This window comes from Triticum dicoccoides, chromosome 5B (assembly GCF_002162155.2).
Source record: "Triticum dicoccoides isolate Atlit2015 ecotype Zavitan chromosome 5B, WEW_v2.0, whole genome shotgun sequence".
Lineage (NCBI taxonomy): Eukaryota > Viridiplantae > Streptophyta > Magnoliopsida > Poales > Poaceae > Triticum > Triticum dicoccoides.
This window is the reverse complement of record NC_041389.1, coordinates 605,481,518-605,501,363: the sequence shown is the minus strand read 5'-3', so window position 1 is coordinate 605,501,363 and position 19,846 is coordinate 605,481,518. Positions and strand designations below refer to the sequence as shown.

Sequence of the window (19,846 nt, the reverse complement as noted above, 5' to 3'; positions counted from 1 at the left end):
CTATGAAGCGTGGCGGCCGATTCGTCTGCCTCATCTCATCTCATCTGTGGCGCGCCGCGGTTTAGCGTGGCAAACTGAGGATCCAATCCCGATTATGCGGCTTAATTTCACAACGCGTGAACGAGCTAGGAATAAATGAAGCGCAGGAAAAGTCATGACAGGCCGTGGAAAAGAAAAACCCAGCGCCAGCAGTGGCAGGATGGTTAAAAGCGGGGCGACCGCGAGGGCAAACCCGTCCATCCCGCGGCCGCCCGCCTACCCCTAAAAACGCACGGAAGGAAAGGGCCAAGTGGCCACCCCCACCACCCCACCCCACGCCGCGCCGCGCACCGGAGCCGCCTTCCTTCCTTCCTTCTCCCCCCTCTCCCCCTCCCGTGCTCCTCTCCACCCCACCCGCGCTCCACAGCCGAACCCTACACGCGCGCGCGCGCCAGGGGCCGCCCCGATCTGCGAGATGTGGCGCAGCCGCGTGTCGCGGGGCCTCCGGGAGGCCAAGGCCGCCGCCGCCGCCGCGTCCAGGCGCTTCTCCACCACCTCGGTACCCCTCGCTTCCGCCTCCCCCGCCCCGATTCGTCGCATCTAAGGCGTCGCCCGCTTTTTTTTCTTCCTTCGCTCTTCTGGTGACGTAATGCCTTGATCCGAGGTCGCGATGCGGTCGCGGTGATGGCGATGCCCTCGTCGTCGTGTTTGAAGTGCGGTTTTATTTATATAAAAAATGGATATAATATCTGGGAATATTTTTGGTGACAGTCTCGTTCCGCTCGAGCAATAGAGTAGGATTTAGCGTGATGCCCGTGGGTCGAATCGCAGCACGCGCGCCCAGATCAGGCGCTGCTTGATTTGCTTTTTTCGATTTTTGTGTGATGAGATTGCGATGGAAATTTAACGCGTCTCGTTCTGATTGGAGCGTATGGTGCCTGTGATTGCAGTCCTACACGGTGGTGGATCACACCTACGATGCGGTCGTGGTTGGAGCTGGAGGCGCGGGGCTCAGGGCCGCGATTGGGCTCTCGGAGCATGGGTTCAACACCGCCTGCATCACCAAGCTCTTCCCCACGCGGTCGCATACTGTGGCAGCACAGGTAATTGACATCCTGCTTTTCTGTTACCAGTGTTATTTTTATCAGATTGCTGCTGTATTCTGTGTGTGATGCAAGGTGCAAACTACTAGAAGATTTTGTTTATCAGGTTGCCTGCTTAGCTTCCATGGAGCTTCAGTTAGATTTGCTGATGCTGCCACTAGATTTATTCATGCGAATAATTTTGCAAAACAGAAAATAGCAATTGCGTGTTGTGCATGGGCTTATTGGTCGGTCACTTTGGGGGTCTAAGTTACTGTATTTTGAGTGAATGTTATGGTACTGTACATATGTTGCTCTTTTAGGGTACACTCAATCTTTATTACCAGTTGAGTTAGATGTTACACATGACAGGACAAATAAATTGAGACGGGCATCTATCTTTCTTTTGTGGGGCTTTTATTTTGCTGCAAAGGTCATTTTACTTCCAAGACCAGTACACGGGTCAATTGTGATGGATTATGAAGTATCCGTTGGCCCACTAGAAGTTATATTTGTACTATGAAATACTGTGCATTGCACAGATTTTTAGGTGGTGTAGCTGTAGTAGTATGCTCAGAAGAAAAGTTAGCTCGACCTTGAACTATAAGTTGCGTCAGTCTATATGCTTACTCCCTCCGTCCGAAAATACTTGTCATCAAAATAAATAAAAAGGGATGTATCTAGAACTAATATACATCTAGATACATCCCCTTTTATTCATTTTGGTGACAAGTATTTCCGGACGGAGGGAGTACTTGCATGGAGGCATCAGCTTTTACATTCAGAATTTCTCACACGAGCAAGTGTGTTACGGAATTGGAATCAATTGGAAACAACACTTGCATGCCTAGTAGTTAAACCTCGATATGATAATTTGACACAACTTTGATCAATTAAAATCTAAATTTGGTTGAAGACTTGAATTGTGCACAATTATATTTGTACCACTTTGAGGTTGTTATTCTCTGTTTTGGAAATATATTCAGTCTGGGGATGCCATGTTTTTTTCTTGTTGATGTTATTCTCTGTTTTGGAAATATATTCAGTTTGGGAATGCCATGTTTTTTCGTACTGACCTTTCCTGCAAGAATGAAGTCATGAATCTGTCCGCAATTTACTTGTATTAAAGTATAATTCAGAAGTTGGGACGTTGGACTTGGAACAACTGTGGTATTTGCATGATTATTACCCTTCTAGTATAACTTAAGACTGATGCCACATGAGGTTTGTTAATTGGATGATCATCTGTAAAACTTTGTGCATTCTTATATTTTCTTTCCAGTAATTTAGTTTATTTTGCCTATCCATTTTTCATTATATTGCTAATTAAAGTTATCTATAGTCTGTACTTTCGATTTTTCTATCATTCTCACTACCAAGGGATTGATATATGAACTCACTGAAGCATGTTTGCAAATTTGTATTAGTCTTGTAGGAGTGCTAATAGATTCATGGCTTTGCTGTATGTCTCTAGATGGTGATTTGCAGTTCTGCACTGTTGCCTTCTGGAGAATGCTGTATGTGTTTTTGTTCTTTGCTATTAACACCTATGAGTGCAGGGAGGTATAAACGCTGCTCTTGGAAACATGAGTGAAGATGACTGGAGGTGGCATATGTATGATACAGTCAAGGGAAGTGATTGGCTTGGTAAGTTTACACGGGGAAGCAGTTTAAGAAATGCATGACAATGTTTGAACAACATAACATATTTTTTCTTTGACCCGTTGACTTTGAAGCTCTGAGATGATATTCTTATTCATCTCCAGGTGACCAAGATGCTATCCAGTATATGTGTAGAGAAGCACCAAAGGCTGTTATAGAGCTTGAGAACTATGGATTACCATTTTCCAGAACTGAAGATGGAAAAATTTATCAACGCGCTTTTGGAGGCCAAAGCTTAGATTTTGGAAAAGGTAATTTGCCTTCCATCATCAATCTGAGGTTGCAAACAGGCAGCTGTCACATATTTTCTTATCTTTCTTTTTCTGTGCTTAATGTGTCTATTTAATCTTCAGGTGGTCAGGCCTATCGATGTGCATGCGCTGCTGACAGAACAGGCCATGCTATGCTACACACACTTTATGGGCAAGCGATGAAGCACAATACTCAGTTTTTTGTTGAATATTTTGCGCTGGACCTTATCATGGACAAAGAAGGTACATATTTGTTTGTCGTGTTCTGGTACCATCCAAGACCCAGGATATGTATCCCTCTACTAGATTTGCCTACTTTCATGTGGTAGTAATTTAATGTAGACATACTGAAGGAAAATAGTCTTTGATTGTTGCCTTTAGCATTAACTTTCTTTGCTTTCTATTAGACTTGATGCGGATATCTGTTGGATCTTATTTTTCCATGGGTTTTAATTGCCGTGCTTGTTCAGTTGCTTTAGATATTTTCTACAGGCGTCAAGTCATTGATGCATTGTCTTTTTAGCGCGGCTTAGATTTTGTCTTGTGTGTACCTGATCTTGTTATAATGTTGACAAGATCTGTTACATGATAGTTAAAATCTATTGGCTAATGAGCCCCTTCATTGGATATAATTAGGTCTATAAATAGTGCTTGCTTTCTGCACCGCATGTTTAGGACTCTGCTGATTAATGCATACTTATTTTCCAGGCACCTGCCAGGGGGTAATTGCACTAAACATGGAGGATGGTACCCTTCATCGTTTCCGTTCAACAAATACTATTTTAGCAACAGGAGTAAGAATCTCTCTGTCTTAACTACTAACTGGTCATTTTCAGTTTACTGCCTGTCTTATCCCTGTCTTGTTTTTTTTCTTAACAGGGTTATGGCAGAGCTTACTTCTCTGCTACTTCAGCTCACACATGTACTGGTGATGGCAATGCTATGGTTGCACGTGCTGGGTTACCCCTTCAGGTCAGTCTTCTGAACTAAATCTAACTGATTTAGCTACTTCTCAAGATGATATGGTTATATCTATCTGTTGAATTTGCAGGATCTTGAGTTTGTGCAGTTCCATCCTACAGGCATTTACGGTGCTGGATGCCTTATAACTGAAGGTTTTACATAACTAAAACTTTTTTATCCTACTGTAATCACATGTGTATTAACTCTAGCTTTTGCATGGCACATTTCTCCAGTCACTATTGAAATATCAGGTAATCAACCAACTTTCTTACATTACTATGTCATCATTCATTTTCAGGTTCCCGGGGCGAAGGTGGTATTCTTAGGAACAGCGAAGGTGAGAGGTTCATGGAACGATATGCCCCTACCGCCAAAGATCTTGCATCTCGTGATGTTGTTTCAAGATCTATGACTATGGAAATTAGAGAAGGACGTGGTGTAGGTATGTATCAGTTCTCTTGTTTCATGCGATTATGCTTTAGGTGATAATCTGGTGTTGTTGGTTGTTCTCACATCACTTGCTGTTTCTATCCTTTAACCCCAGGACCATTGAAGGACCATCTCTACCTGCATCTTAATCATCTTCCTCCAGAAGTTCTCAAGGAAAGGCTTCCTGGTATATCTGAGACTGCTGCTATTTTTGCTGGCGTTGATGTCACCAAAGAGCCTATTCCTGTTTTACCAACCGTGCACTATAATATGGGCGGTATCCCGACAAATTATCATGGGCAGGTATGCTTTGACTATGCAGTATGGCTGTTATTATGGAACTATCTTACAGTTATATGCCTATGCTGTAACCAATGTCCTGCTGGTTTGCACTTAGGTGGTGGATATCAAGGGTGATAACCCAGACACAATTATTCCTGGTCTGATGGCTGCTGGGGAGGCAGCTTGTGCATCTGTTCATGGTGCAAACCGTCTTGGTGCAAATTCACTTCTTGACATTGTTGTCTTTGGGAGGGCTTGCGCAAACAGGGTTGCTGAGATTTCCAAGCCAGGCAAGTTCATGTCTTATTGACTACTCCCCCCGTTCCGAATTACTTGTCTCACGTATGGATGTATCTAGATGTATTTTAGTTTTACATACATCCATTTAAGCGATGAGTAATTTGGAACGGAGGGAGTAGTATTTTGTTAGTGGTTTTACTACTCTTAGCTTATTCTCGCTCCATGGTGCACCTTATTTATTATAGGAGAGACACAGAAACCTCTTGAAAAAGACGCAGGGGAGAAGACCATCGCTTGGTTGGACAAGCTGAGAAATGCAAATGGATCACTGCCTACTTCGAAGATCCGCCTCAACATGCAACGTATTATGCAAAATAATGCTGCAGTTTTCCGTACACAGGAAACTCTAACAGAAGGTATGCACACATCATTTGTATTCTTCACTGTAAATTGTCTTGAAACCATTTAGCCGTAGGCGGTGAACATGTTAGATTAATACAGTAAACTCCAGCACCAAAGTATATGAAAGGTTCTAGAATGATGACTTTTCACTGGTCTTTGAACTTATCAGGTTGCGAGCTGATTAGTGAAGCACAGAAAAGTTTCCACGATGTCAAGCTCAGTGACAGAAGTCTCATATGGTAAGTCTCTCCCATTAAATGGTGTTATGTTCAGCTTATTTTCTATGTTTCTACTAGTTGGGCATGATAATTGTCATTGGTTTCTGCAGGAATTCGGACTTGATAGAGACCATAGAATTAGAAAATCTGCTAATAAATGCATGCATAACCATGCATTCAGCTGAGGCTCGCCAAGAGAGCAGAGGAGCTCATGCTCGTGAAGATTTCAAGGTTTGCTGCTGTTCTCATTACTGGCGCTCTCTTGTGTATGCACCGCATGTTTCCTTTTTGTAACAAATATATTTCCTCTCTTTCATCACAGACAAGAGATGACGACAAGTGGATGAAGCACTCGCTAGGGTTAGTGTCTTCTCTTTATTACTTCTGTTGTCGAATGAATGCAGCATTTCATATACTCGGTATCAAGAATCTGACAGTATCTTTGTGTAGGTACTGGGAGGACGAAAAGGTTAGGCTAGAATACAGGCCAGTTCACATGAACACCTTGGATGATGAAGTCGAGACTTTCCCGCCGAAGGCACGTGTTTACTAATCCGGACAAGGCTGTGAACGTCTGCCTCGGTTGTTTGATAAGGGTATAGCTCACAGCGCGGTGTCTTCCGAGTTGAAATAAATTTGCAGGGACCCTCCATTCACCCAAAGGTTCAGAACTGTAATATAATCGTGAATCGCCAGTGTACTTTCCCTGACCAGTGTAACCTTGTTGCAAGCTTCTGATGATTATATTTTGGTCCTGTATCACCCTTTGGTTGGTAGGAATAAAGACGCATACTAAATTTTGATGGTGTTTGACACTGTAAATAACCTTTTGCATGAGCTGCAAGCACAATGGTTGTTTCGCCTGTCCATGTCCGTTGGGTTTTCTGTTCGAGCTTTAAATTACCGACCTAGAATCACGAATGCTCTTGTTACCACGTACTTATAATTGCATCTCTTTCTAGCTGTTTGAGTCAAGGCTACATGTTAATTCAGTTATAGTTTCGGTGTAACGTGATTTGGAACTAGATCTGTGTTCCAGTTTCCGACTGTTGATGCTTCGCTGCAGATTCGTTAAACTTTTTCTGAGAAGCAGGCATTGCATTGCACTGCATTGCGCAACGAGAATATTTTATGTAGAAGCAGCTAGTTGCAATAGTTTGGCTTTCCGTTTCTATATTTTGCACTAGGATAGCCAAAGAGTGGCAGAAAAATAATATTACTCCCTCCACAAAGAAATATAAGAGGGAGTAATTGTCACCGAAGCCAACAAGCAGAAACTTGGAAAACTACATATTTCAAATCTTCAACAATGTAGCCTATTTTAAATTTACATACAAGGAAGCTCGCAAAAAAAAGGGTCTATTTATAAATTACGAGGAAGCTCGCAGTGTCAGCTTGACGCCAACTTCAAATTTGTAACTTTCTTATTGAGGCAAGAGCACTAGAGACCCAGAAACTTGCATTGGATGTGATGGTTTAATCAATAAACTTGCTAAAGATGATCAACTCATCCACAAACTTACAAACAATGTGATGGTTTAGTCCACAGCCAATCAGAGCCGGACAATTGGCGCCCAGCTGGCTGTTGCGTGGCACACCTGGTCGGATTGGATCTTTTGCAGAAAACCCCTCAACATTTTAGGAAATCACGCCCGCGGTCCCTGTTTCACTTGTCTTCTTTATCCCTGTCCAAATCCCTAGCTCTCTCCTATTTCCCCTTTCCCCTGTCCAAATCCTAACGGCGAGGGAATGAGAGCGTCCGGTGGCGGCGGCGGCGAGAAGAAGAGCGGTGGCTTCCGATCCCATGGAGTAGGCGTCGACGCCGACGGGTTCCTGGGTGGCGGCGGGCCTGGAGAACCTAGCGCCAGGGTCACTGCAGTTCTTGACTTCGGTGGCAAGAAGCTAAGTACAGAAATCCCAGGAATAAAGAACTGCAGTTCTTGACTTAGTACAAGGCCTTGACTTGAATTGCTCATCATTTTTTCAGGAGTGGACAAGGGATGGCAGAGCCAAGTCAGAGATTAAGGATCTAGCCATGAAGAATATGGAGTTGGAGGCCAGAATTAAAGTACTTGAAGCTGAAAAGAGAGCAATTGTGAAGATGCAGAAGGAAAGAGAGCAATTTTGTGATAAGATTTTTTGTTTTGGAGCTCTTCTGTATGTTGGCCTGTTTGCCATTCTGATAGCTGTCATTGTTAGCAAGTAGGGTGTTTTTAGTGTGCTGAGAAATGTTGATGTAGTAGTGACCAAATGAAGAAATGATGAACTGAAATTGTTTTTTAGAGAACTGAATTTGTGATGATGATGAAATAGTTTTTCAGAGAACTGAAATTGTGCATTGTACCAAAATTCAGATAGTTGCAACAAAAGTCAGATAATGCAAGCAAATTTCAGTTGACTTAACCGTAAGAAAAATTCAGATCAAGCAAATTTCAGTTAACTTAACAGTACGAAAAAATTCAGATAATTCAAATTTTAGTTAAGTTAAATTCAGATAACTGTAAGCAAAATTGAGACCACTTTATTTGGAAGGGGCCCAGGGATCTTCAGGTAGTACAGTTTGGAATGTTGCATATTTGTCAGAATGTGAGCAACTGGTACATTCTATTTTTGGATGTGTGCACATGGGCACAACATGGGCAGAAAAGAGGCAAGACACAACTGATAGCAACACTACAACATAGGCCATAAACTACATCTTCAGTTCAACATAGCAACATAACTTAGGCCAACATCTTTAGTTCAACATAGCAACATAACTTAGGCCAACATCTTCAGTTCAACATAGGCCATAACTTAGATAGATCAGCAACAGCTCAAAATAGTTGATAACTTATATGCCAATATATAGATCAGCATACCTAACTACATCTTCTTCACTTCTCCCTTCTTCAGCTACAGAAATCTTCAGTGCTCATTCTTCACTTCTTCAGCTTTTGCAGGCGGATGGAGTGGCGCACTGGCTCCTTCTTCACTGCTCCCTTCTTCTTCTTTTGCACTGGCTCCATCACCTCTTCTGCTTCTTCGACCTTCACCTCTTCTGGCGGGAGCTTGACGTCGATGGGCATGTTTCTGCCACCCTCAACAGCGACCGGCGCAACGAGCACAACCTCATCCTCATCCGTGTCTTCGTCAGAGATGAGAACAACCTCTGTCAGGTCGTCATCAGAGTCGTCGTCCGCAGGGTCGACTGGAGCAGGCAGCGCGAGCACGACGCCGACGACGTCCGTAGGGTCGCCATCGAGGGGGACCGGGGCCAGAGAGGTGGTGGAGCGGTACATCCACCACCTAGCTCGCTGGTATGGACCCATGCTGAGTGTGGCCTCCAGCATTGCCCAGACGAGGAAGGATGCCGGTGACACAGTGAGGCCTTTGGGGAAGGCATGTGCCTTCTCGCCGTCCGTCAGCACCTTGGCCAGCCCGCGCGCATGATTGAGCATGAGCTTTGCACTTGAGAACTAGGTGCACACCTCTCTGATCTGCGCGCGGAACGACTGGTCGTTGCCGGCCAGATCCTCTAGTGCTCTCTTCCAGCCCTCAATGTTTGCCATGGCGGCGGTGGCCGGCGGTGTGGTGAGTGGGGAGTGGGGAGTGGAGGCGACGCGGTCGATGAGTGGAGTGGTGGTCGGTGGGTGGGTGGGTGGGTGGTTTTATTGATGCGGTGGGTGGGAACACGAACCGTCCAGAGGAGTGGAGTGGGGAGTAGGCGAGTGGGAGTTGGCCTCTCTGTTATGAGTACAAGTAACTTTCTGCATCTATCCCTAACAAGTTCCTACTCTTATCGCACTGGCATTGCACTCTACTTCTCTAACCACAGGTCCTGGGTTCGAGACCCAGGTCAAACATTTTTTTTTTATTTTTTTAGTTTTGGGCACAAATTCAGTTAGTTCAGTTAGTTCATTTAGTTCAGTTAGTACACATTTAGTTAGTTCAGTTAGTACACATTCAGTTAGTTCAATTAGTTCAATAAAATTTAGTTAGTTCAGTTAGTACACATTCAGCAAATGCAGATGACAGCATTAACTCATAGCAAAATTCATTAAAATTCAGCAAATGCAAATGCCCATCAACTCATAGCAAAATTCAGTAAAATGAACAAGTTACAAGATGCCTCAGGTGCAAAATTCAGCAAAATCAACAAGTTACAAGTTCATACCTCTAAAAAGTTCACCCATGAACTAATACCAAGATACAGTTCATCACTAAACTTGCAGCAACAAATGTAAGATGACACAATTCATGCATCAGGTGCTACATTCAAATATGGAATCACCATAGGTTTGTCATCTCCACACAACAACCATAAGAAGCCCCTCCCTGCTTCACCTGAAGATGTTCTTGCAACTGAAGATGCTACATTTCTTCCTCTGCCCCTCCCTGCACTTGAAGATCCTCCAGCTGCTGCATTTCTTCCTCTGCCCCTCCCTGCACCTGAAGTTGTGCCAGTTGCTGCTTTTCTTCCTCTGCCCCTCCCTGTACTTGAAGATGTGCAAGTTGCATTTCTTCCTCTGCCCCCCCTGCACCTGAAGTTGTGCCAGCTGCTGCATTTTTTCTTTGTCCTCTGCTAGCAGTTGTGAGCCTTCTCCTCTTTCAGTTCTCCCAATGTTCATCTGTGTTGTGACTATTGGCGGTGGAATTGTAGCAGCAACAACAGCTGCAACAAGTGCTAATTATTCTGGTAGGGGGCCATGGAACCTTTGTGGAGCCCTGTGAGATCTCTCCCTCCTGGGCATGCTTGAAAGCATGCTGTCTGGCAACTGGCTTGGATCCATGCTAGGGTTTGCCAAGTGAGGGAAAAATGTTCTGCACAACAAATAAATGCAAGAAATAAGTCCTGTGAGATGAGTTATGAGATGAGCAAAGAAGTTCAGAAAGATTAATGTAAAATGCAAGAAATAAGTTATGTACTTGTACAAATGTTGGATCATCATAGTCCTCATTTTTTATTGGATCTCTAGGTCCCATTTGAGCTTCCTGGTACTTGTAGTGCCCCTTCCTGTTGTGATCAGGTCTGCCACATATGGAGCAGCGCATTGCCACTCCATTTTTGTTTAGCACTCTAATACCACCTTTCATCTTTTTCTCTGGTGTCCTTTTCCTATTTTTTGGGGCCTTCCTAGTTGTTTAGTGAAGATAGGTGGATACACTTTCCATCTTCTCCCACATTTCAGGGTCTCTAAGAGGCATCAGATTGTATCCATGGGCTTTCAAATATGTTTGGACAGAGTAGCACTCATGGACCATTTCCTCTGGATCAATCCTCTCCTCTCTCATATGTGCAACTCCATGACTACAGGGTATTCCTGATAGCTGCCATCTACCACAGTCACACCTGAACAACGCAAGGTCCACATTGTAGCTGTTAGGACCTGACTGTACCTTGAACAGTTCCTGTCCAACACCAGCAACATGACAGTTAGTTGCATATTCAATATTTTTTTCAAGCTTTTTGAGAATGTTGGGACAGATTCTATGTCTTGTCCATTTTTCAATTGCTTCTCTTTGTTTGCTCTGCATTCTGTGCATAAGCTTGTAGAAAATATTTTCTAACATTGAAAGCACTGCCATCTCCCCAGCATCCAAGATGTAACTGTTGAAAACTTCAGAATTGTTGTTCAACACTATGTCACATTTAGGAAACTCACTGAAGAATGCTTTCACCCATGTCTTTGGATTCAATCTCTCAGTCCAATTAAAAGCTGCAGCACTATGTTCATCCATCTTCTGACAATTTGCTCTCCACTTATGCTTGTTAGTAGATCTTGCTATGGCCCATAAGTCTTGTTTCAGCACTTCTCCTTTGTGCTTCTCATGGAAGTTTTGATAAATGTGCCTCACACAAAACTTGTGTTCTGCATCTGGCCACACTTTTATCACTGCATTTATTAATCCCTTTTGCTTGTCACTCATGATTGTGAAAGGTGAAGTGTTTACGATATTAAGATCATCTCTAAGAGTGGTCAAAAACCATTCCCAAGCACTAGTACACTCAACTTCAACCCAACCCATTGCCAGAGGGAATATGCAGTCATTAGGATCTATGCCAACAGCAGTCAGCAACACCCCTTTGTACTTTGTCTTCATATGACACCCATCAACAAAAATAATAGGCCTGCATTCCTGAAGCCAACCTCTTTTGCAAGCATCATAAGACCAATACACTGATTTCAAACATTTTCTTCCCACCGGGTATTGTTCATTTGTCACAACATGAGTAGACACAAGAAATGTGGAACAGGGTTACATGTCCTCAGTTCCTGACCATAGTCCCACAACTTACTAAACTGTTCATCCTCATCCCCATGAATCATCTTCAGAGCTTGTTTCCTAGCCCTAGATAACTTCCATATGTTGACAGTAATGTGAAGCTCCTTTGTAACCTTCCTTGAAAATGTGCCAAGGCCCATCTTTTTGTCATCCCTGAATTCATCAATGAAAAATTTTGTAAGGAAATTGGCTGTTAGTGCTTTCAACTCCCATGCCTTCTGACACTTGTGGACTGCAGCATAAACCCTTATCACAAAGCCTCCTGTCCTATTGTCCAATCCAGCTATAAGAAGCCATGGACAACCAGGCCTGCACACTGCCTCCAATCTGGTTTTTTCATTCTTTATCTTCTTGATCTCAACTCTATTCCGTATTGAATATGCATTCAGAGCTTGCCTCGGTTGCTTGACATCTGCAAAGACCATGCCTACTCTGAATATAGGAGAGTCCATGTCCACCTTTGCGTTGAAAGCACGGAACTTGTATTTCAGGTTATCTTCTTCTTCTCTTGACAAATCAAGGTCCTCATCCTCAAGTACATATTCAGGCTCATCATCTATCTCTTCTTGCTCCTCTTCATCCACACAAAAATCAATGTATTCATCAAACAGATCATCATCTTCCTCATCAATGCTGAAGTCACTATCACTAAAGTCCGAATCTTTCAATTCTGCTACTGTCACTGCTTGCTCTGAAACTGCAATTTGCAAGTTTGCACTTGATGTCTCTGCTGCTTGAACTGAAACTTCCATGTGCTGACTTCCACTAGCTGCTTGCTCTGAGAGAATAATTTCAACCAATGATCTGGACACTGAGATGGGCATTGTATATATTACATCATGCCTGCAAATCTGAATAAAGTCTGAATGGTCAATCAATATCTCCAACACCTTATGGACTGCACTTGCTGTGATCATGTACTGGACATCAACATATCCTCTAATTGGCACCAGCCCTTCTGACAATAGGCACCCAGGCCTACACCAATAGATGTGGTGCTCCCACATAGGATAGCTCAACCATTGCAGATGCTTCTTAATAAATGAATATGAGAAATTAGCAGCAGAGCAATAGTCTAGAATCTCCACACTAGCACTTGCATACTCCAGGTTGCTACTTGGTCCACAAAAAATGCAATTATGCTCAATTTGCAAAGTGAAGAATGTAGATTCCACAGCCATGCCCATTGCTGCATCACACACTGCACAACAAATTCAGAGCACTACAATGATCAGCAATATTCACACCATTTAAATATTCAGAATTGTCAACATTATTCAGAGCATGATCAGCAAATATTCAAACCATGAAAATATTCAGACGTCACCACATTATTCAGAGCATTATCCAGAACCACACATTTTCCTACCCAAATTTCAGATATGTCACCCCAAAACCCCAACTTTATGGCCCAAAACCCCAACTTTATGGCACAATCTTAAGAACCAACATGTTTGGGACAAACTTCAACATTACAATCAGTACAGCCCTAAAACCACAACTTATTGAGAGCAGATAATCATCTTTCCTAGCAAAATAACTGAACTTTTTGACCCAAAACATCAACTTTAGAGCCCTAAATCCCTACTTTCCTCTGCTCCAACAACATAAACCCTAGCAACCGACCGAACGTCTAATCCACTCCGCAGAAACCTTCCAATCTACCCCGACGACCAACCCCGACGAGTAAGAGTGGCGATCAACCCTGGTGACTGCCAAAAAAGTTGACGAAAAAGTAGAGGAGCAAGAGGCCGGGACTTACCGTAATCCGGCGGAAATGCGCCCGGTTGGCGGACGAAGCCGACGGACTCTGGTGGCTCCATGGCCGCCGCGATGGCTGGCGACGTCGCCGCCGTCGCTAATGTCAGGGAATGGGGCGCCGCCGTCGCTCCTGGCTCCAGCAACAGAGGAAGAGTCGAACTGATTGGATCCCGACCAGGGGCCGCATCATTAAATAACCAAGGCTGAGTGAAACAGGGACCGCAGGCGTGATTTCCTGAAATGTTGAGGGGTTTTTCGCAAAAGATCCAGTCCGACCAGGTGTGCCACGCAGCAGCCAGTTGGGCGCCAATTGTCCGGTTCTGATTGGCTGTGGACTAAACCATCACATTGTTTGCAAGTTTGTGGATGAGTTGATCACCTTTTACAAGTTTGTGGACTAAACCATCACATCCAATGCAAATATCTGGGTCTCTAGTGCTCTGGCCTCTCTTTCTTATTCGAACTAGTAAGCGTGCACGTGCAACGCGCGTCTCAATCAAACCATGTCAAAATTCATGTGGGTATACAATTTTGAATTCATACTCTAGGATGACCCATTCTCTATAAACAAAAGGAGAAGTAAAAACACATCAATTATCTTTTGACGATACCAAGCAGACCACGAGAATCATAACTGTATAAAAAATGTCACAAATCAATGGCAACCGACTGGTTGGACAACTTCTCCACGGAGAATGTAAGGACATAGCCTATTTACTCTATTGTATAGTAAAAATGGAATCAAATATCCTATGAAGATGTTAGAATGTTTGTTTTCTTGAGAAAAGGAAAGGAACAGATAAACATTGTCCAAGTGGTGTCAATGCAAAGTTGGAACAAAGATACCCAAAAAATAGCATTCTAGAAGCTAAAAACAGATCAATAAAGCGTTAAATTCCTGATAAGGAAATGGGGAGAGGGAATTCTACAATTTCTCTATGACATGGATGGCATGCAAGCAACCCTTTCTCTACCATATGCTTAGTTCTGACAATATTAAACATGAGTTAAACATGTAGCCATGCTTCAACATCTTAGCAGTGCAGAAAGGCTACCATTATAGAATGGGAAACTATACAATATGAGGAAATTGGGCATGTGCAGATCAAGGGCTATAATAATTATTGTTAGGCAAAGCTAAACAGGACTGGAAAAAGAATCCACACAAAATTTAGGATGACGAAAGCCACTCAAAGACCTTCCTAACTAAGATAAATATACACTCACGACAAGAAATCATACTAAATTAACATCCGATAGATGCGTTTAATGGCTAAAATGAAGGAAATGCGTAATGTCATGGCGCTTTTAGCTATTCATGTGCAAATCCAACAATAAGCATGATCTGACGAGAGATGCAAAGATTCAAAGTTATTATTTGATACGAAATGTGCTGAAATATATATACAAAAGACGCAAAGATTCAAAGTTATCAATTGTGATTGTAAATGACCCAGGTTTGTCTCAGGCCATTTACAATCTCAAACGAGGAAAGCTTTGCTTTCTGCAAGTTCACCAAAGCTTCCAATTTACTACTTTTTACTCAAAGATCTGTTATCGACTGATCTCTCAATCTTATGGCTGAGATTAACATAATTGTAGAAAGCAACATCAACTTAAATTTTATAGTCTGCATTGGAAACCACCAAACAGTTTCCAAAAAGATGTTTTTAAAGACCAGAGGGAGTATATGACTTACATTTATCGAGGAAATAGGAATAATGCAGGTAAACCAATACAAAGAGCACACATATATGCAACGTATCTATAATTTTTGATTGTTCCATACTATTATATTACCCCTTTTGGATGTTTATGGGCTTTATTTTACACATTTATATTATTTTTGGGACTAACCTACTAACCGGAGGCCCAGCCCGTATTGCTGTTTTTTTTTGCCTATTTCAGTATTTCGAAGAAAAGGAATATCGAACGGAGTCCAAACAGAATGAAACCTTCGGGAGCGTGATTTTTGGAACGAACATGATCCGGAGAGCTTGGAGTGCAAGTCAAGAAGCTTCCGAGGGCCCCACGAGATAGGCCCCCCCTAGGGCGCGCCCCCCTGTCTCGTGGGCCCCTCGGGCGGCCACCGATATACTTCTTCCTCCTATATATACATACGGACCCCGAAAACATCCAGGAGCACCACGAAACACAATTTCCACCGCCGTAACCTCCTGTATCCGCGAGATCCCATCTTGGGGCCTTCGCCGGCACTCTGCCGGAGGGGGAATCGACCACAGAGGGCTTCTACATCAATATCCTTGCCCCTCCGATGAGTTGTGAGTAATTTATCACAGACCTACAGGTCCATAGTTATTAGCTAGATGGCTTCTTCTCTCTTTTTGGATCTCAATACAATGTTCTCCCCCTCTCTTGTGGAGATCTATTCGATGTAATCTCTTTTTGCGGTGTGTTTGTCAAGATCCGATGAATTGCGGGTTTATGATCAAGTTTATCTATGAATAATATTTGAATCTTCTCTGAATTCTTTTATGTATGATTGAGTTATCTTTGCAAGTCTCTTCGAATTATCAGTTTGGTTTGGCCTACTAGATTGGTCTTTCTTGCCATGAGAGAAGTGTTTAGCTTTGGGTTCAATCTTGCGGTGTTCTTACCCAGTGACAGAAAGGGTTGCAAGACACGTATTGTACTATTGCCATCGAGGATAACAAGATGGGGTTTATATCATATTGCATGAGTTTATCCCTCTACATCATGTCATTTTGCTTAATGCGTTACTCTGTTCTTATGAACTTAATACTCTAGATGCAGACAGGAGTCGGTCGATGTGTGGAGTAATAGTAGTACATGCAGGCAGGAGTCGGTCTACTTGTTATGGACGTGATGCCTATATACATGATCATGCCTAGATAATCTCATAACTATGCGCTTTTCTATCAATTGCTCGACAGTAATTTGTTCACCCACCGTAATACTTATGCTATCTCGAGAGAAGCCTCTAGTGAAACCTATGCCCCCCAGGTCTATCTCTTATCATATTTGCTTTCAATCTACTTTTATTTGCATCTTTACTTTTTGCATATATATTACAAAATACCAAAAATATATTACTATCTCTATGAGATCTCACTTTCGTAAGTGGCTGTGAAGGGATTGACAACCCCTTTATTGCGTTGGTTGTGAGTTTTCAGTTTGTTTGTGTAGGTGCGTGAGACTTTTGAGGAGCCTCCTACTGGATTGATACCTTGGTTCTCAAAACTGAGGGAAATACTTACGCTACACTTGCTGCATCACCCTCTCCTCTTCGGGAAAAACCAACACTAGCTCAAGACGTAGCACCGTACCAGGTAATCTCTAGCTATTCATGACTTCAAACTAGAGGCAGAGTATACAAGGTAGAATTCCCATATACAAATGAACTTCTCATCAAAGCCCAGTTTCAAAACATGACTGCAAGAAAAAGGAAGTGATAAGAAATTAATACTAACTGAGCAACCAAGTGGAACATATATGTATATAATCGCCATAGCGGTATTCTTCCTGTAGTGAGTTTTAAGTGATACTTACTCTTTGTTGGCCATGAGTTAAACATGACAAATGATACTTATTCTTACCACCACCTGCCCCTGCTTCGCGTTGTTGCCTGTCCGCCGTGGCCGCTCAGCTGCTGCCGCTGTGCGCTACACATGTGTTGTTGTACGCCGATGTGCCGCTACTCCCTGCCGCCGTCGCCTCCCCGGTCGACCCCACAAGCCATAACCATTCATATCCTCTGCACCTTGTTATCTCATTTTTGTAGCTAAAGTGCAATTGACACACATGAAACATCATGCAGTTTATTCACAAATTTTACTTTAGAAAATATTTTAAAATAAAATGGTGCCTCAGCTTATGAGAAAATAGAAATATCTGGAAATATAACTTCATAGACTATAGTGTTATAAAAATTACATCCCAATAACTTTTGGAAACAAATAACTACACTGGAAAATCAGATCCTTTCTTCTAGGAAGGTGATCTTCGTGTCCTTCTTCCACCCTGGCTTCACATCGATAGTCGGGATCTCCTCCCCCGGGATCGTCTTTCTACACATAGTCGCCATGAGGAAGTAGTGTTTAGTGTTTATTTTAGCATCTAAAATCAGTTTGTTGTTCTATCAAAGACAAGTAAGCTTGCATGTGCAATGCATGTCTTGTTAAAAATCAAAAATTTGAATACGCAAAGCACGTCTGAACTACAAACATACTTTTATGATTTTAGATTCAAGTTACAATTAAGCAAACACATAAATTTATACGCAACAACAATGACAATGCTTATGCCAGATTAAATTTTGGCAACCCGACTTGTCCATAGATTATGTACACTAAACTGATGGTAAATTCATCTAACTGTACGCAAATCACAAGAAAGTTGGCATATTAATCCAGGCCTGGTGTGTTACCTCAAATGAATTAGTTGATCTCTTGCCCACTGTAGTGGCTTCGCGAAACTTCCCGGCTCCTTAAGAAGAAATTAAGTTAGATAGCTTCCTCTTGATTTAAGATTCAACAATAGACTTCCAGCAGGAAAACATTGTCCAATCTAGTATATAGAACAAACTACTTCTTTCTGAATTGAACTTCCACTTGTTGCTTCATTAGTGCTTTAGTTTTTCGAGCTGCCTTTCCTCCAATCCCAGATAGCAGTAGAGACTCTGATGCCTAAACAAGCTGCATAAGAGAATAATCTTTATCAAATTCGAAGGAACATAATAATATGAATTTGTTCTAGTCGATCTAAGAAAACAGCACAGGAACAAAAAGTTCATGAATCCCAGCTGGAGTTGCAAGAACTGAAGTGACCTGACTCTAAAAAAAGATCTGACGTATCAGCTTCCATGTACCTCTAGTTTTCATGGTCAGACGCATGGCATGAGTGAATCATACCTCAGTCATGGGCCTTATGTTACCCTGAAGAATATAAGTAGATGAAATCAAGTGCCATTTATTTGATCAGTCTCTATCATGTTCATGCTATACTGACAAAAAATGCCATGACTGAATCTCAGTGCATAGTATTGTGCAACAGAATAATCTCAGAATTATCTTAGTCCATCATCATGACTTCTATACATCTATTAATATATTCTCTATATGCTTTCTGCTCTAGGTAACAGTTGCATGCGTGAACAGTAGAAAACGGGAGGTGTGAAGTCCATTGCAGCCTGATGGCGGTCCTTCTCACTGGGAATCACACCCTCAACATGGGGCGCATGCGGGATACATGGGCGAAGCAAAGACGATTCTCAGGGGGAGGCCATCGGGTGCCATCCTTGTTGGTGGTACAGTGACGACACGAACAACCGACACCCGGACGCGAGCAAGAGCCTCTCCTCTCGCCTCCACCACCACTCCGCGCCTCCAGGGGTACGACAACCTGCAGCGGGATGACGCCAGAACACGGCCGAGAACACGGCCGCGGGCAAAGGGGCTCAGCCAGGCCACGGAGGGTGCCGATGGGGAGTGGTGACGGTAGAAAGAGGGGCTGCGCGAGGAGGAGGGGAAGGATGGAGCGGCGGTGCATGGAGGAGGGGAAGGGGCGATGCTTGCCCCTGATCCATCCTTCGCGATCTGCAGGAGGAACGGCGCGGGGGAGCGAGGTCGTGCGGGAGTGACGGCGCGGGGGCGTGAGGTCGTGGGAACCTTTTTTTTTTTTGCGACTGGTGGCTTAATTAAAGTAATGGCATGGTGGGTAATTAAAGCGTAAAACGCGTTTAATATGCTGGATGGATGTAAACCATCAGATTGCAGGTTTCGATGAATAGGATGATCTGGTTCTTCATTCTCTCTTTTCTTTTATAGTGGTAGTAGATGTTACGTAAACTCAGAATAAATATACCCACTACGATTTCTCTAGGTTTTAGTCACTTTTTGGGCGCAAGTTCGGTGATGCAGCAGCAGGGGGCTTACGTTCCGGTCAGGGCAAGTAAGTATCCGGACGTCGACTGTGGTGATCTGCACGCCATTCTCGTCCTCTGTGAAAAGATGAACCAAAAGGTCAGCTCGCTGTGGTCATCCGCCACACATCCACACACACACGAAGAGAGAAAAAAACGTCCTCACTCTAACAAACTGGCTCAGAGGCCTTGCACGTGGCAGGCAGGGCGGGTGACGCGCCTGACCTAGCCCAGCCCGGCCCAAAGTCCACTAGCGGCCGATCCCAATTCCCAACCCAAGGACGGACCCTCGCCCTAAACAGGGGGACGGGAAGGGGACCCCCCGCGCCGCCGCTCACTCACTCCAACCAACGCCCCTCCCCTCCACACCCTCGCATCACAGAAAAAAAAGTCAAATCCATTCATCAC

General features: G+C 43.3%; 1 protein-coding gene across 1 annotated transcript; it reads left to right on the top strand.

Annotated features, from left to right (window-relative positions):
- The first annotated feature begins 311 nt into the window (after positions 1-311).
- LOC119312001 (succinate dehydrogenase [ubiquinone] flavoprotein subunit, mitochondrial-like) lies at positions 312-6,377 on the top strand. Its single transcript, XM_037587721.1, has 16 exons — positions 312-538; positions 930-1,082; positions 2,621-2,708; positions 2,828-2,974; positions 3,077-3,217; positions 3,683-3,768; positions 3,854-3,946; positions 4,026-4,089; positions 4,236-4,379; positions 4,482-4,669; positions 4,764-4,938; positions 5,134-5,304; positions 5,460-5,529; positions 5,619-5,739; positions 5,831-5,868; positions 5,959-6,377. The coding sequence occupies exons 1-16, from the start codon at positions 455-457 to the stop codon at positions 6,059-6,061; spliced, it is 1,866 nt and encodes a 621-aa protein (XP_037443618.1). The 5' UTR covers positions 312-454; the 3' UTR covers positions 6,062-6,377.
- Positions 6,378-19,846: the final 13,469 nt, after the last annotated feature.

Coding starts and splice junctions, on each gene's coding strand:
- LOC119312001 (XM_037587721.1), top strand. CDS start 455: ATGTGGCGCAGCCGCGTGTCGCGGGGCCTCCGGGAGGCCAAGGCCGCC. Junction 539..929: donor GGCGCTTCTCCACCACCTCG/GTACCCCTCGCT, acceptor CTGTGATTGCAG/TCCTACACGGTGGTGGATCA. Junction 4,090..4,235: donor TGGATGCCTTATAACTGAAG/GTTTTACATAAC, acceptor ATTCATTTTCAG/GTTCCCGGGGCGAAGGTGGT.